At 35.8% G+C, this 18,665-nt stretch overlaps 1 protein-coding gene across 4 annotated transcripts in view; it reads left to right on the forward strand.

The window, feature by feature from the left end:
• Positions 1-18,665, forward strand: part of PIK3C3 (phosphatidylinositol 3-kinase catalytic subunit type 3) — a 66,591-nt gene that overhangs the window by 10,328 nt on the left and 37,598 nt on the right. For 3 of the 4 annotated variants that reach the window (XR_005626556.1, XM_039699477.1, XM_039699479.1), the window contains exons 6-16: positions 980-1,075; positions 6,980-7,051; positions 7,480-7,569; positions 8,145-8,249; positions 8,715-8,807; positions 8,993-9,178; positions 10,466-10,620; positions 11,848-11,935; positions 13,138-13,205; positions 16,216-16,321; positions 17,201-17,317. Coding sequence is in view for 3 of the 4 variants with exons in the window: in XM_039699477.1 (XP_039555411.1) it covers positions 980-1,075; positions 6,980-7,051; positions 7,480-7,569; positions 8,145-8,249; positions 8,715-8,807; positions 8,993-9,178; positions 10,466-10,620; positions 11,848-11,935; positions 13,138-13,205; positions 16,216-16,321; positions 17,201-17,317 (1,176 nt within the window). In the remaining variant the exon portion in view is untranslated. The remainder of the gene's footprint in view (positions 1-979; positions 1,076-6,979; positions 7,052-7,479; positions 7,570-8,144; positions 8,250-8,714; positions 8,808-8,992; positions 9,179-10,465; positions 10,621-11,847; positions 11,936-13,137; positions 13,206-16,215; positions 16,322-17,200; positions 17,318-18,665) is intronic. The other variant, XM_039699478.1, reaches the window with a different exon arrangement.

Consider the following 18,665-nt stretch of genomic DNA (forward strand, 5'->3'; position numbering starts at 1 on the left):
ATAATCTGTTCATTTAATTCCTAAATGAGATTCTAACCTCATTGATCAAAATCAGCTCAAACTGTTTGATTTGTTATACTTGTCTTGCACCAAAAAACTCTGGTTTTTTTCTGTGCCCTGAGATTTCTGTTGTTTTATTGGTAACTGGAGGTTTGGAAGTCAGATTCTTTTTTTTAACTAAAATCTGTGGTTTTATAAATATCTATAAATATTTTGATGGTTTTTAAAAATTAGCCTATCATCTTTTTTATCCCATTTTTTCCTTCCGTTTTTTCTTTTTCACTGACAGTAAAAGTACAGTGAAATAAAAGTTTTTAGACCTGTGCTTTAAACAGAGAACCACTTTGTCTATGGTGGAAACACATTATGAATGTGTTTAATGAATTGGAATTACTAATTGTTAAACTTTTTTCTTGTTTCTCACCCAGATTTTAACATTCTAGGCACTTTTTCTAAGTAGAGCATTTTAAAAATGCCTACATGAGCAAATCTTCCTCTGAAGATGAATAAGCTGTAAATCTAATCTTGTAGTCCAAGTTTATTTTGTCTCTTTTATGGTGTTGGTTTAAAAAAATTATTTGTTTTTTCTATATCCTCTGTTTTTTACTTCGATGTGCATAATTATAGATAACGATTTAGACAAAAAAAGCAAACACCAACTACCCACTGGTCATCTGATTATTCTGCACTGCTTTTTTTTGTACCTTTAGCCCACAGCTGGAAGCTGCTGATGAAAACAGGTTTTCATCTGTTAAGTGTGAATATGTATCATGAAGTGGGAATGTGAGGTAGTAAGAGGAAGGAGGTGATATGGTCTCAAGTAGTTCTATGAAATGATTAACTAAATAATTGCTGCAATAGCTGATAACCTAATTAATCAGTTCCAGCACAAAGGAGGTAGGGTAGTTGCTGTACTAAGAATGCTGAAGATTGATGCCCTGCAAAAAATGATACACATCTGTGGTGGCTCTTTCCTCAGAGGGAAAAACGAAGCTCCAATTTTATGTACCTGATGATTGAATTCCGTTGCGTCAAGTGCGATGATAAAGAATATGGAATAGTTTACTACGAAAAGGTATGTGCCCTACAGGCTTTATGGTTGTCTTTAAAAAGCAGCATATGCACCTAAAATGAATGGGTTTTTCTGCTGAGATGAAATATTCTGCTGCAGTAGAGCAGCAGACAGCTGTCAGTGGCAACTGTTTATGTACACACAAATCAAATAGTATAGATGCAACATGATTGCAGATGTCAGTCATTTGTGTAATAGTGTTCAAGATTACAGAGTTTAACAAGTGTGAGTGATTAAAAACTTTCTGATTGATAGTTCCTTCAGTCATCCAGCAGTACTTTCTGAGTAGCTGTATGTAAAATTATGACTTGGATCTGGAGGATATGTACCTGTATTGAGTGGTAACTTTATAGAAGATGAGTTATTAAAACTTCACACAGGAGCTCTGCTGATGAACATTTTCTGTGAAATGAACAAATAGGAAGTTTAGTCTTTCGTACTGAAAATGCTGTGGAGTAATTAAGTAAAAGACTTCTAGATTGGAATGTCTTGCATCTTTTCTTGCAGTTTATGAAACAGATCTGCAAAGCAATGCCTTCAGTATTTTTCTGAAGTTAAAATTTAATGGGATGAAGGATTGACAGTGAGCTTAACAGACATCAGTGTGGTGTTGGAAGGCATTATCACTCTATGTATTGTGGAAAAACCCACTGAGATGGAAAAAGCAGTGTATCTGTAATCTGGTTTAAAAAAAATAGTTTCTTAGATTTTTCATCGTGTTTAGATTCATCAGAAGTCAGAAAGTGACTGAATAATGCAGCATTATTGGAAGAAGATAGAAGGTAGGAAAAGAAACTGGAGTGCTCTTGAGACCAGAGGCACTAACTTTAAGCAGCATTTATTGTGAGAATTTTAAAAACGTTAATTAATTAGACAAAATGTTAATATAATGGGAAATTGATTACAAGTATTTCTGTGTATATGGCTGTTACTGTTCGGCCTGTCCTGAAAGAGCTGTGATCTAACTTAAAATTTTTGAAGAAGGCAGTGAAAAATACAGTAATAAATAGCAAAAATCAGGATTAAAAAAAAGAGAGAGAGAGAGCGAAAACAGGTCAGAATCTGCTTCAATTATTTGATATATTACAAGACTTGGGAGTTTTTTGGCTTTCAGGAGTGTTTTCTGAGAGCAGTGTTTGGTTGGAACTTTTTGGTAGGTTTTGTGGCAGGGAACAGTTGATTTGATTTTCTTTTTGTGACTTTGTTTTTCTTTTAATTTAATTTCTTGGTGAATTTTGGTACTACGGATGAAAGTGGGTTTTGTGCAGCTGTCTAGGTTAGCTGTTCAGCATTTCTTTTTGGGGACTGTAGTTGACAGTGAGACCTCTCCACACGTTTCAAATATTTTTGCCTATAGAATAGCTTTTTTTGCAGTGCATCTGTACACTTATCCTAGAACTAGCAATTACAGAGGACTGTGCTGTTGCAAAACTATCTTGTGTTAAAAATCACAAAATGAAAAAATAAAAATGAAAATTTCATTAAAAATGAAACCTACAATGTGTCAGATTTCCCCATGAACAAAATGGCATTATTTACTTTTATGGAAATACTTGTCTGGAGAGCACAACAGAATATGATGAAAATACTGAAACTTTTTACTAACAGCTAGCTCTTTCCATGAGAACATGCTGTACCTTTCATGGGTGTAAACATATGATCATGTGAGTTGGTGTCCTCTTGGCTCTTTTCTTTTTATGAATGAGCGTGGTGTTCCTAAAAATGACTTCTCTCCATTGCCTCCAGCAACCTGCCATTATAGGTGAATTATTCCTGATTTACACACATGATTTCTTAGTTTTCCATCATTGTGGTTTTATAGATGTGCACAATACAGGAAAGAAGGTTCAGACTCCAAGCATGCATCTTTCTTTTAACAGATGTTTCTGAAGCATATTAAAAGTGCATGGAGCAGAATAACTATGAATTGGCTGCTCTTGCAGAAATAAAGTAATTGAATGTGTAATAGTACATGTTAGAGCTGTAACTAACTGCAGTTTGAAGGATTTGTTGTTACAAAGTATCTTTCCAACAAGTTCTTGACCCTTTTCTGGCAGCAGTAGGAAATGGTACATAAATTAGGGCCTGTTTTCTCAGTTTTGTCGTGCTTCCAATTACAGTCTGCAGTCTGTGTATCGGCCATCGCCAATCCAGTGCACCAAGCATAATGAAAGAAGGTTCTGTTGTCACCTGCTTGTGACCGATAGTCACAGTGGAGATTACTTGTCACAGTTTTGTTGATATATTTGTTTTCAAGTGTTTAGGAAGAGCTAGCCTGTTAAACAGCAACTGATAGGATTTGGGGTTCTTTGACTTGACATTCAATTACAATGAAGTGAGGTGGCAGTGTCTCTTTCCATGTTCTGTGTTGACTTAATTCAAATGCAGTGTTCAAAATGTGAGGGATAGGGTCTGCTAGTAATGACAGCATCACTTTTGATTCTCCATTTGGGCAGAAATTCTGTGTGACTTACCAAGTACAAATAACACCAGCATTTATCACTAATGTCTTTTTCTGCAGGTTTCAAGTGAAACATGTCTTTGGCTAAATGATTGCACTGCTGCATCCAGTTCATTAAAAAAGATAAATAAATTTGATTATCAGAGATCTTTCATGGATTTAAAGGAAGAAGTACTGTCTGCACCAGTGGTTGTCTGTCCTTTTTTTTTTTTTGTTGGGGAGATGTTGGTTTGCATTGGTTTTACTTTAAATGGTGTTTTGGTTAAAAAATAAGATAGATAGAATCTCCTTATTTATTTGTGCTCTGAAACTGATTTTCAGGCAAATACAGAGGAAGGTTGCTGGTTTGGAAAATTCTGCAAATTTAGTGGACTGTCCTAAATGAACTCTAATATTTGTATAAAGTCACTCACACTGACCTTATTGTAGTGAAATATCTGCAGAACTCTATAACACAGCAGTTTAAAGCAAGTTGAGGCTGTTTAATGTTGATGTTGCTTTTGTTTCCTGGTGGCAGAATCGCAGGTCATCTCAGGTTCTGCCTGTGCTAGGAAGTGTTGCAGCCAAGAGGAGCAGATTCACTGAGGGAAGAGGCTGCTGAAGGCCCAGTGTCTGCACCGTGTTCTTGTGCTCTGGTCTGTCTTTCATCACATCCCACGTGGTTGTTGGCAGTCAGAGGATGTCAGGGATTTCTGAGATTTCCATGACGTTAACTAAAGCTGACTATATGGGCATGATCAGGAGAGACACTTCAAAAGTATGCACTTGGCCAAATTCAAGTGCTAATTCAGGCATTGGTTTGGTTTAGTAAGTTTGTATGGTCAGGGTTGTGGTGCTGCACATGTTCCTCTCAAGGTATAATGGAGAATTACAGAAGGGTAGTTAAACAGCTGACATCCTTCACAGGACAGTTAATGTAATTGTGCCTTCTTGAGTATTTCATTAAAGAGTCTGCTTTTAAATGCTTGCTCCTGACACCGTACCTTGTCCCATGAATTCTTGGAAAAACTTGATTTCATGGCAAGTTTTGGTTGAGCTTAAGGATTTGTTGTGTCATGCAGTGAAACACTGAGAATGGTTTTTCTGGTGCTTGAACTGAATAGATAGAACTTGTCAGCTTCACTCTACAGCATGATCTGACTGCATTCAAAGAGTTTAAAATAAACAGTCATTATCATGATTCTTTTGAAAGATTCCAAAAAGAGTTGTCAGCAATGCGTGTACAAATCATTCTTTTAACATTAGTCTTTAGAAAAAAAATCTCCTTAAACTTCATTTATAAACATTTGCACATGACACATTGGAAGGCTTTGCTCTTTTTTTTGGTTTTGTTTTGTTGTTTTTGTTTTGTAAGTAAGCAAAATTTAGACAGTAGTGCTTTTGTCATTCTCATCCTGGGGAGTTTTGAATTTATAATGTCTGCCAGAAACTTCTAATTGTGGGGCAAGTGCTCCACTTTACCACTCTGCAACCTTTCCTTTTTCAGTTAATGTATCTGATTTTATTATTTTTTCACTGAGGGAAAAATACAGGAATGGATGTTACTGCTGCTTATCCTAGAGAATCCTCATGGGACCTGGATACTCTAAAGAGTTTGAATGCATGTTAGTAACAAGTTAGTATCTTGTTACCGAATCGCCTCTTGTGTCAAGTTTTTCATACAGGGTTTTTGTGTGAAGGTTCTAAACAGAGTGGAGACTTGTCACTCGGAGATTGGAATCTTGTGTTTTTGTAAAGGCAAAGTCAGATTGCAGCCTTAGAGTTTAGAATTGGAAGATAAAGTATTGGTAGACAGAAATAGATCTATCAGCAGATGTGTTTATGAGAAGCATTCCTCCCACCTGCAACAATTCTATTGGTTTTTATATACTTTGACTTTATGAAGCTACTGTGACATGATCTGAGCATTCTGCCTGGTGAGATGGCAGAGGCTTAGTACAATGTGCAGGCTGATCTGTTACTCTGATTCCAGCCCAGTTCAGTCTACTGTTAGTGATGCAGCATATTTTGTTATTATGGAAGTACCTTGATGCTATTATTTCTGTGCAGTGAAGTCAGAGCTAAGTTCATTATTTAGGCAATATGCTTTTAGAGCAGCGATACTGTAAACAAGTGTCATCTTTGCTTCTTCAGTGTTTGCGTGCATGGTTTTTTTTAAAAGACTAATGAGAAAAGCAACTTGCTCATATTCTGGGACCATCATAAGCCACAGGCAGACTGTGGTTATTTTCCCTCAAGTAGGAAGGATATGCTTTCACTTTGACTTTTGTCAAAATTGCTACTTCAGAAAGGCATAGAAAATTAGGAAATGTAATTAAAAGTGTCTTTCTAAAGAAGCAATTTAATAATTAGGGATGTTTTACTGTAGCCAGCAGCGCAAAATTTATGTAGTAGGAAAAAAAATGTTTCTCCTGGGAGGTTAATGGCAGTTTTAAAATCATGTATCTTGTTGGTGACAAATTGTTCTCCCCTTGAAACAACCTCTCCTTTGAAAGTTACCTCTGAAAAGTACAAAAGTAAAGCTATCACAAAGGCTGTATGTGATGGGAAAAGTAGGGGGGAAAAAAGAGGGGAAAAAAGACGATGGGGACAGAAAGAAACCTGAGCAAGTTACCTCAGAACTCAGTTACTGTGAGAAATGTTGGTATGTCAAAATATTTTATTGTGATCTCAAATTTACAGCAAAATAAATGAATACAGACTCAGTATAAATATAGCAGAGCACATGTTATGCTGAGCTTGTTTTGTTCTGAGTTTGACTGTTTTATTCTGTATTTTAAATGAAGTGTCTTCTCATAGCTTTTGTTAATGTTAGTTACCCTTCAGAAACCCTTGTGTTATGAAACACAAAACCACATTGCTGTGTGTCTAGAAGACAGAGTTGCTACTTTTGTAATGTGGTGGCAGGCTTTTAATTTTTTTTCTTTGTGTCTGATTCAAACAGGAATCTTTTAGCTTCTACCTTCCTTAATTAGGCAGCACATATTAGACTCCAAGTATGTACAGCCAGTGATACATAAGGTTACATACATCTTTCTGTTGAACTTTTGAAGTGTTAAACTTTTAGGAAGTATTTTCTCCAACCTGGTGGGTTTTTTTCTAGAAAACTGTGTGGGTTTGGTGGAAATACAGAGCCTGGTTTTGTTTCTCTTCATGCTTCCAGAGGACATGTGACAATGATGGCAAATTTCTCCACTCACCTGTGTGGCATCATAGTAGTGAGCTGTCAAGCTGTATTTCCTCTGGTGAACTTCCATCTGTCTTGCCAAATCGTTTGTGATCTGGGAAAAAGACAGACACGAAAAATAATCTGTTTATTACTTTATTTTTCCTCCTTAAACTGTCAGCAGTTGAATCATTATTCTACTGTTCACAATGCATTAATATGATACATTTTCTCCCTAAAGTTGAGATGTTTAATATGCCTTCAACTTTTTGTCATTCAGGATGGTGATGAGTCATCTCCAATTTTAACAAGTCCTGAAATTGTTAAGATTCCAGATCCCCAGATGTCTATGGTAAGCATGCTACATGTGCTGCCATCTGTATTATGGAATTACTGTTGAGCTTTTCATAAATGTAGATGAAAGCTTGCCATCTTAAATATCTTAAAATTCCAGTGGCAAGATATATTCAACCAGTTGAGAAATATCAGTGGGTTTGAATTTTCTATTTTTTTTTATTTCTGCTGCTGCTAGATTAAAATACAAGGATTGATTTAATGCTTATGTTCACCTCCTCCTTTCCATGCATAATGTTCTTGCTTCTGATGTGTAAGAAAGCAGAGAAGGGGGATTGTTGGCAAAAGAGATCAGAGGGTGGGAGGATAAGAGGGAGCTGAAGAAGAGGAATGTAGAATTTAGAGACTGGTGCAAATACTCTTGGTGACTTCCTCTGTTAAAATGATTTTCTCCCTACACTCTCTTATATGTTGTCTTTCATGTAGACAGTGCCTAAATACAGTTCTAGAAAAGATTTCCATTATTGTGGATGCCAATTCAGTGGGACTGGTATTGGCAGCTTTGGGAACCTTAATGTAAGTGGGCTTGTCCTGGCAACACTGTTTGAGCACCGTGTAATCTAACATTGCAATAGCAAGTCTGACAATGCTGGAAACTGCCTTGGCTGCTGAAAACTCGTTGGCACTGTGGCTGCTATTGTGGCTCCTACTGTTGCTAACACGGTATTAACAGTGGGACAAGTTTTTGCGATGTTTTTTCTTGCATACAAAGCTTTATGCTGCAAACATCATCCTAAAGAAAATGTTTATGAAGTGTTTAGCACGTTTGAGTGCTGTCAGTCATGGGTGTGTTGACTGAAACGCTTATATTTTACAGCAATTCACCAAAAGGCAAGGTAAGGTTTGCTAATGCTAAGTCAGAAACTGAAACAGACCCTTAAAACTCGCAAGAACCCTCCACGTATTAGTAAAGGAATTTTATTTTTTTTTTAAATAAACAAAGAAAAAAAGCCAGAAGATGCTGTACTTTCAGATTTGAATTTTCATTTTCATGCATTTTCAAGAGACTGGTGAGTCTTCTCTAGATGGTTTTGTTTCAATTTTCTCTGAAATTTAGTATTCATAAATATTGACTTACCCTCTGCATTTAGGAGAACTTAGTAGAAAGCAAACATCATAAACTTGCTCGAAGTTTAAGAAGTGGACCTTCTGATCATGACCTGAAGCCTAATGCAACTACACGAGACCAGCTTAATGTAAGTCAGTCATATGATGGCTAAGTTCAATTTTATTAGGTAGGTTGGCAATTATATGTGGTGACAGTTTAAGGAGAATACAGTTAATTTTCGTTTATAGAAAATCATTAATTAAATGTTTCAAAGCATTTAGATAGAAAAGCCCAACTCAGAAAGGAACACAAGGTGCTTGTTCATTTTTTTTAAACCGTTTAGGAGGTTTAAGAATGTGTATTTTGTGCATGTCATATAGATGTGAGTGGTACACTTAAAGCAACTGTGTTTGCCTGCACTGTCAATTCAATCAAGAATGTAACTGAGAAGCATCACCATGATACCATAGCTTTGTGTTGTTGGAAAGCTTTATTTTTTTCCCTAGCAATTTTTGTGTTGTCATTGTTGTGCTTTCTCACAGTATACGTTGTTAACTTGTTAATTATGCCTGTTCACATTTTTTAACTCACTTTCTGACTGTGTATCAAATAGATCATAGTGAGTTATCCACCGACAAAGCAACTAACGTATGAGGAACAGGATTTGGTGTGGAAATTCAGATATTACCTTACTCATCAGGAGAAGGTAAGTTGAGCTGTTAAATGGTTTGGGCTGGAAGGGACCTTGTTACTTATATCAGTAAGCTTTTCCAGGCCTGTGCTTATAAAATATGATCTGAATCTAGTTCTACCTTTGTGTGAGACATCTGTTTTTGAAATAATTTTCTTTGACTAGTTTTATGCTGATGAATTGTCCAATCTCCTCTTTAGGCCTTGACAAAGTTCCTGAAGTGCGTCAACTGGGATCTACCACAAGAGGCAAAGCAAGCACTGGAGCTGCTGGGTAAATGGAAGCCCATGGATGTGGAAGACTCACTGGAGCTTCTGTCATCTCACTTCACCAACCCAACGGTGCGGCGCTATGCTGTCGCCAGGCTTCAGCAGGCTGATGATGAGGTATTCACTGGTCTGTTGGTACATGGAAAAGTCAGCTGGTGTCAGGATTTTTGATCTCATTGAGTCCTTGAAATGTTTGCTACTTTTTGCGACATTTTAGTGAATATTGATAAAGGAAAACAAAAGGTGACTCACTGTGTTGCTATTTATTGTATGGTTTTGGGGAGCAGTCTTTACATTATTAAGTGTCACACATTGATAATTGTCTTAGCATGTACTGCCAGTAGTAGCTGGTTTTGTTAAACAAGGTAAAACAGCAGTATGCTCTCATCAAAAACAAGTGATAAATTTTGAGTGATAACCTGCAGAACTGCTCTGAACTTGAATAGTCAGTGGAAGGATTTTCAGCAGATCCATCTGGTGAATTCAGTATATCATCAAACTCTCTTGCTAAAGAAAATGAGTAGAAGATTATTTGTGGAAATGAAGTCTTTCTAATTGTATACTGATTAGCATGTGATGAGCTGTGATTATGAATAGAGCCCACTTAATAGTATCTAATATGTTAAATACCAGTGATTTATATATTTTATTTTGACAGTTTAAAAAAAAGCAAACCCAGGTTTGAATGTATTACCATAACTCTTGAATCTTTGGCAATCAATGGAGTTTAAAATAGGGAGCATAAATATATTTTTTCAAGCCTACTTCAATAGCCTAGGTCATACTGCTTTGACATTAAAAATGTACCTTTTACAAAGTACTGGAAGGTAAGTAAACAGAAGAAGTTGAACAGTAAAGGCAACAAGCTGATTTTAAGCAGCAAGTGGTTAAAAATCTTTTCTTTAATCTAAAACAGATTAGATATGTGTTTTTTCTCTTAGATCCCCAGCTACACAAAGGATAAAAAAACCGCTCCATAAGAGAAGAAAGAATCTTCATTCTTGATGCCACAGTCCAATTTATGCTTGAATTTTCGGTTTTCTTCTTTTGAGACACAAATTGAAAGCTTTATTCTGTGGATGCTGGAAGCAATTAGGGCAGCTTAACTAAAGAGAATTTTAACATAGTAATTGCACTTGAATATTCACTAAATTAGCACTTACTGTCTTTGAGTAACAAAGAATAGTAGAATGATAATTCATTATCTTTTGAGAGTCAAACTGCATCCAGCACCAGTGTTGCTATGGTACATTGCTTGTTTAGGGAGACTTCTCTTTATGTGTTATTAGAGGTCACTAAATCCCAACTAAGTTTATCTGTAAATTAAAATATTGTAAACAGAAGGAGTTCTAGTTTTATTTGACTGACACCCTTATTTCACTTGGATTTTTTTTCTTCCGTAAGGATTTGCTGATGTATCTGCTACAGTTAGTCCAAGCATTAAAATATGAAAACTTTGATGACATAAAGAATGGCCTGGAGCCTAGCAAGAGGGACAGTCAAGGTTCCATGTCAGAAACTATGACAACATCTGGATCTAATGCTCCAGAAATAGACAGGTAAGAAGCTTAGACTTCCAGCAGAAAGGCAGAAACATTTAATATTCTAAGATATCAAATTGTTTCTTCTTTTTAGGGGAGCTTTGCATATTCATCATATTGTTTTATAATTTGAACATTAAAAAAAAAACAAGAATAAAAGCAAACCTAACAAATCCTGAGCATTCACAAAATGTGTTTCCAGATTACACGTAGTTTACAGTGTTAAAGTTGTGGCCTTTGCACTTACTGCACAAAAGGAAGAAAACTTCTGTAGAGCAGGAAAAACACTGCTGTTGCTTCCTTCTGTATTTGCAAAAGTTAAGATATCTTCACTGAAGTTATATGAGGCTCCACTCCTGGCTTTCATCACAGAATGTGGATCTAAAAGTCCAGTCAATTTGAAGTGAAAAGAAATTTCATCCTGCTTCTGCAAAAGATGGTGTAGGGGAAGACTTGTGGAAACATACTTCTTATACTTGCAGGAATCCAAAAGAAAGACTGCGGTAGCTAATAAAGTATTAAGCAAAGTGCAAATGAACTTGGTAACCAAAGTCTTCTTTGAATATTTGCTACAGATTTTTAGGATTTTCAGTCTTAAGCGCCTAATGACTTGTAACACGAGGGTATATTTTTTGTGTGACAGTTCTACAGCTTTTCACTGATCTTTCTGCAAAGCCATAAAAGTGGGTCTTGTGGGAAGGGTGGTGTATTTTGAGGCTGCAGTGATGCTTAGATCTTAGGAAGCTATTTAATTACTTCTTTTCAGGTAAATTTACCATCTGAAAACTTTGCCTTGCAAATAAGCATTTGTCTACTCTGTGTAGTTGCTTTCGAAACACTAGTGCTTGCAGGTGTTCTGTATTAGCAGTTTCATCTTAGAGCATTTGAGAAAGCTCCTGAAAATGCAGATTTGTTGAATTCCTATCTATGTCTGCTTATTTTGAATGGAAGATGTAATAAAATGCAAAGTTTAAGGGAATGTCCTTCACAGGCATAAACTGTATAGCTCTCTAAGCACAGATTTTTGCTTTTTTCAGGAACTGCAGCTGTAAAGTTGCTTTTCACGCAGTTTGTTCTGAAACAGGGTTGGAATGCTACCTTCAAAGAAAGGTAGCAAAGAAACTCTTCTAGTTTTCTGAATGTATAAAACTGTGGAAGTGAAATTCATTGTGATTTTCATGCATGCTCCCTGACACCTAAGCAAGAACTTTGAATCATGCCAATTATGTGCTTTCCTTTGTGTAGTTCCCAGATTATGAGTCCTATTCCACCTGTTTCCTCTCCACCTCTTACTTCTAAGACAAAAGAGCTTGCAGAAAATGAAAACCTTGATGTAAGTCACATGATTTACTTTGTATTTATTGTACTTTTCCAGTGACCTGGTACTGTTTCTTGCTTTTGTGTGTGAATATTTGGATCCTTTGGGTAAATCTCACTGAATATTTAAAGTGCCCAAGGAATATACATTTAAAGTAAATGCTAAGAAAATAGCAGTACCTTAACTGAATTTTGTTACAGGGTCTCTTTATGTCAGGTCTCTTTATATCTATGATCACATTATCCAAAGCTGGGAGACTGGAAATTGAAATTATTTTCCTGTAAAGGAGAAAATTGTTATGTGATAGCAAAGGCTATCACATACTGATTAGACACTGAAAACTGCATGTGTTCAAGGTGATCTAAAACAGTCTTTTAATAGAAAACATTTATCCAGATATTTCAGTGTCTGCAATCTGTTCTTTCTATAGCCATATTCTTTGGCATGTCATCTTTTTTGAACCTAAGTGAGACACTGTGTTGATTTACTTCTGCCAAGGAATATATTCAGTTTATGCTAGAAGTAGACAAGTAATAGGAATGGGACTGTAGGAAGGGAAAGATAGAAGGTAAAAGCATTTTAAAGGAATCTGATTTTAATCTGATATGCAGATTAATTGGTCTTTGAACTAGTGATCCATTCCCTGTTGCAAATTGTCCTATTTGACTCTTAATACTGCATAGAAAATAAACCTAAAATTGAGCATATCAGTAAAGATACACAGATTTCTTGCTACCTGGACTATTAAATTTGAAAGAAGCAGCTAAATGCTGTGTATCCTATACAGATTTGTTTTCTTGAAATATGGAACATCATCAAGACTGTTAGGTGCTCTGGATACAAAACTAAGCAGGAAATCTCTTCGGGAGTTGAATGTTGTGGCATTTACAGCAAGATGCAATTGCATAGGAGAGTAGGATAACATAAGTAGAAATTACATTAGAGGTTTCTTTTTGGAGAACATCATGTGCTTTTTATATGTTGGTAAATACATTACTGGAGTAGCAGACCTTCTACTTTTAGTAGTGTTGCTGGATTTAAAGGAATATTTAAATTATTGTGATTTAAATACTAGGTGGAATTGGATTCAGATTTTAGAAGGAAATAGATCTCTCACAATTTTTATATTTACTTTGTGTTTTTCTTTAACTTTGTCTCTTTCTCAGATGCATAGATTTCTTTGTGACTTTTTTTTTCTCTTCTTAAATCCCTTCCAGCAAGACCTTTGCACTTTCTTGATATCACGGGCATGCAAAAATTCCACGTTGGCAAACTACTTGTACTGGTATGTTAGAAACTGGTTTATTTATACTGTATCAACTTGTAATTGAAATCGAAACTGTAATGCCCAGAGGGATGCTCATCGAAAGATGACCTGTCTTGAGAGCTTCAGAATCTCAGTTTTTCTCAGGGTAAAGTAGTAGACTTAAAACACTATGCATTTGAACATAGTAATTTATAAACAGAGGCTTATAAAATGTAAAAATATGCATTATTGTTAGACAAAAGAAGGTGATGTCTAGAACATTACACACCATATCACAAAAAGCAGCCTAACTATGTTAAAAGTTGTCATTCAAGTTATTTATGGTGTTGAGGAGGAGATTAAGTTCACCTTTGCTCTGCTTTGCTGTCTGTGTGGTTGTAATTTTTGTGCTTATAGTGTTTGACAGTGTTGGCTGGAATACTGAAGTTTTGCACTTAAATATTAATCAAAGGTGTATGTTATGAAGATTCATAAAGCATTATTTTTTTTTTCATTGTAACCTAATTTTAGTTTTATTCAATTTGTGGTTATGAGCACAAATAAAATGTCATTGCAGATACATGCAATCGTAAGGGGGAACTTCAGTTGTAAATATTAGTCCATCTATACCATAGAGAGGTAGGATTGCTTAGTTTAGGATCTTGTCTCAGCTCAGTGTGTTAAGAGTAAAATTGGATGTCTCAAGTAGTAATCTGCAAGCCTTCTGAACAAGTATTTGCATGTAGGCGTTTTCTCATTTGAAGTAAGCTGAGATTAATAGAGCTGTACTGTGTGGAAGTGTGAGTCTATGTATTAGTGTACAAACATCTGGATATGCACAACACTCACAGCTATTTACTTGCATCTACTCATGTATTTTAAAAGGAAGACCTTAGATGCCTTTAACGTGGCTAAACCGAAATCATAAGATTTTCATTTGTAACCTTCGTAGCTGCATCAGATAACTAAAAATACTAATGCATTTGATCATATTTTAGTATGCTAAGAGCATTAACCACAGAGAAGTTGTGAATTGGGGACTAAGTGTGATATGTGATGTAAAACATAACAAATCGTTTTTATAAAATTCTTGCAAGAAACCACTAAACTATGCTGAGAGGTCCATTCTAAGTTTTATTGTGTAATTATTTTTAGTAGGCTGAATTTTAAGATACTTAACTGATTGACTTACGTACATTTTCAGGCAGTAGTTACTTCTGTTGCAGTGGCCAAAGATAATCTTCGGCTTCATTAAAAATTACTATTAAATATAAATTACTAAAATAATTGCCGTCTGAATTGGTGTGAGTAGACAAGTGCTTGACCTAATCAAATATTCTTCATTAAGATGTTGGTAGCTTAACTTAGTTCTATCAGCTTGATAGAAACTGTTCTCTTACATTTCAGCAACATCTCAGACACTCGGTCTGCAGAAAGTTCAAACGTCCATAACTCTGTGAAGTTTTTGACTTACGACTTAGAAAAAATTCAACAAAATAAATAAGAAAAGCCCACCAGGCCAAAAACCCTAGTCAATTTGTTCTTTGTTTTCTTTCCAGACATCTCAATTTCTCAGTGACAAAATACAAATGTTGCAGCCACTGTATGAGCTGACGTAGCCATAAATCCTCATGGCTGCTGATCAATTGTATGTTTCAACTATCCAGACACAGCATGCAACTAAAATAATCAATGGAAAAAGTACAATAACCCTTGAAAATTGAACCTTCTGCTCAGTCAGTTGTCATTGTAAAGCTATCCAGTCCTTTAACAGTGGCCTCAGAAGTCAGTGCTTCTGCTTTTTCTGCCTCCTCTTTGGACATACGAGACACCTACCCAAGTACGAAGCATTACTCTTACTCCTTGTTTCAAGATAGCTTTGAGAAACTGTCCAGGGCTTTTTAACAAATTAAGATGAAAATGGCACATTTCAATTCATTACTTCTTCTTCAAGTTTATGTGCAGATTCTGAACTTCTTTTATACACATTTGTGAGAGAACAGTCTATAACACTGCATTAGCAAGGCCCTAGGAAGAATCTTTAGTTGTAGATTTCATTGGGGTTGTACAAATGGAATAAGTTACATATGCCTTATTCTAGTGGATGTAATATGTTGTGTATTGTAAATAAGACTGCTCAAATCTGATCAGCTGCAAATGACAGACCTCTAGTCTTGTCTCACAATTATTCTGTCATGAAGAGGTTCTGCACAAGTACATATGGAAGGTGTAATTCTTGGATGTGTAATGTCCAAGAGACTCTTTAATTAGTCACTTTTGAATCCAAAAGCAGTGGTTGAAATTTTATTGAGATGCTAATTTCTTTATTATTTATGATATATTTTTACTTTTTTATATTTTTATTGCATGTTTTTGCTGGGTAATACTAGGAGATACATTGATCAACAGAAAGAAGATACATACGTAGCTTTCAAATAAATAGCTACTTTTTGCTTGTCATTGCTGTAAGTAGAAATTTAGACAAAAGCATTCCAAATGACTGTTTAACATCAAAATAAATTGTCAGTGTAAGTGTTCCAGATTGTACTGTTAAGTTTTGTATCCAGTTCATAGTTTAGAAATGGAAACTCTGGCATGTAGACTCTGCGGAGCTGCTTTAGGACCAGCACCTTTACTTCCACCATTTCTAATGGTAAAATAGGGAGCAGGTATGGTGAGGTTCTCTATGTATTTTGGGTACTCTTGAATAACAAGTTTGCAGCAACTAAATTATGTAGCAGGTGTTATCACAGTGGAAAATATGCTCGGTTGTACTTCTTGGCTGGAGTGTTCATGATTTGGACTTCAGGTGTGTCCTCTGTGAGACACTTCACTGTAAGTGAAAAACCACAGATCCTGTGATAGACTCCTCTGATCCAAATGGAATTGGGGACTATGCAATTTTAAGAGTTCAGCTGTTGGTTGTGCTGAAGATCTCAAAGATCATCTCCATTTTTAGTTCCAGGTCTGTAATACAGGACTACTGTGTTTCACTCAAATTGTGTAGCTTCAAGAGGATGGTATAACTCAGGTTGTTTTTATGCTGCAGGTATGTAATTGTGGAGTGTGAAGACCAAGATACTCAGCAGAGGGACCCAAAGACTCATGAAATGTACTTAAACGTGATGAGAAGATTCAGTCAGGCTTTGCTGAAGGTAATGCCTCTGTGTAAGGAAGTCTGTAAAGGTTTGGGAGAGCTCTTCCTTAAAAAGGTTCAGGTGTCTAGGAGGATGAGTTGCATTTTTTTGTGTATGTATGTCACATGCATTTAAATTTTATAAAAGCTTCCACTCCTGCTCGAATTTTGAATTCGTAGTAAACTGAAGAATCTGCAAAAAGGAAAAGAATAAATATTGAAAACTCTGTCTTCTCTTTTGTTGTTTGTTCCTATTAGTAACATACCGGTTCTGCTTTACACTGGGTCTAAAACATTCTAAAAGCCTTGTGTAATGAATGTTATTTATTTACTATTTATTTATTGTAAACTCTTGTCCTTGAGGCACGAGCGGAGAGACTCATCTTGAACTCAGAAACAGCACTTGCTGTTCTGTATGTCGGCAGCAGAGGGTGCTGGAGCAGCAGGGAAAAAACGCCTAAAACAGCCGGAAAGGCTTCTGTGAATTGGAAGTTTTACTGTAGAGCAGATATGCAGTCTTTACATATTTAAATGTATCTCACACTTAATATTATTTCCAGTTTCAGGGGAGTTACTTGAATCTGACTCTTGTGTTTCATAAAAATATTTTGGAGTTATCCATACTAACTTACTTTGCTGTGTGAATTGGTTTGTCTTGCATGACTGTTCACCACTGAAATTGTTGAAGCAAATTGAAGTGCACTGTTAGGTCAGATAATTGATGTCAGCTACAGTGACTGTGATTGTGTTTTACAGAAAATACCTTTAGAATTGACGGGAAATTGATCATTATTCACTTAACCTCTTAAAAGCCCAGAGGTCTAAGAACAAAGGAATGATTTCTAGATAAAACAATTATTGAATGAGGAATTAATTCTGTTACTTTTCATTCTCTTAGGGTGATAAGTCTGTCAGAGTTATGCGCTCGCTTTTGGCAGCCCAGCAGACATTTGTAGATCGTTTGGTTCATGTAATGAAGGCGGTGCAGCGTGAAAGTGGGAATCGTAAGAAAAAGGTAACTAAAGAATTTTTGTGAGAAAAAGGTAACTAAAGGATTGCAAGGCCTGTGGCCTAAATTTGACAATGGGTAGGAATGTTAACTTTCATTAAAATTCCTTAGCACTGAGATCTGTAACACATGTCCATCCTTCTGTAATAATTTTGGTTAACTGTGAACAAACTTTAGAAAGGTTCTGATAGGTGAAAGTTCCAAAGTATGTTCAAAGTTTGTAGATAGAAAACAGAAGAGGCCCTTATGAACACTCATGGGGTGTTTTGGCCAAAGAAAGATATGAGAATAATTAAATAGTTGATGATATAACTGAACATTTTGTGGGGGATGTGGGAGAGTATCGGGTTATTGTCATGTGAGTGATATGCCAGGATAGATAGTAAAAATCAGTTAACAGCAAGGTTTCATTTGTTCCGAGAGCAACAAAACCGTTCTTCTATAAGGTATGTGTTTATCAGAACTCTGCTTTCTGTTGAGTCTTGAGGAAAAGGCTTTCTATAATATGTTTCAAGAAGCTTTGTCCTTCTTAGCTAAAGTGTTTTAAATGCACCTGACAGGCAGGTCTGGGGAAAGAATGTAGAAATGGCAGAGGGATTTCTGTTTGTGTATAACCTTTTCCTTTGACATACATCAGTATTTTTAAACATGGGTTTTTCAGTGTGATAGTTTCTTTAAGTGTATGGGGTATATTTATGCAGAAAAATAAAGCACTTATTAACAAAAAGGGAGGCAACCTGATCTGTATATCAGTAACAAAGACTAAAAGAAGAGAAATTTTAAATTTGTAAGATTCTCTTTCCTGCTTGTGCATTGTTAGTGTTCAGTTATATATTCTTTTAAGAAATTTCTGTAAAACTAAGAAATACATGGTTTTTACTTTTAGATTGCAATCTAGCTATCAGCAGTTGAGCACTATAACTATTCCTAACATCTGTGGGCCTCCTTGATGTCTGTTTGTGTCTGTCATACTCAGCAAGGGAAAAGGCTAGAGACTATAATGTATGCTACCATGACTATGTAGGACACCAAGTGTAAAATACTCAAAAACTGATGAGTTTTGTGTTCCTGATGACTATAGATGTAGCAATGTCAGGCAAGTCTGGAAATCAGAGTCAGTGCAAGCTATTGGCCATTTGGTTCCTTGGTGGTAGGAAATTTCTTGGTGGAATTGTGGAATTTTAACTTTCTGTGTTGGATTTTATTCAATTTCTGAAACATAACTAACATTTAATTTTGGTATGAAAAACAAATCATCCTGTGCTTTGTGCAAGCAATTTCGAAATTATTTTTTTTAAGACTTAGAAAATTGCTTGACTATACTAACACTAGATGGAATATCTCCTTTGTTGTT

This window comes from Passer montanus, unplaced genomic scaffold (genome assembly GCF_014805655.1).
Source record: "Passer montanus isolate IOZ18808 unplaced genomic scaffold, ASM1480565v1 scaffold134, whole genome shotgun sequence".
Taxonomy (NCBI): domain Eukaryota; kingdom Metazoa; phylum Chordata; class Aves; order Passeriformes; family Passeridae; genus Passer; species Passer montanus.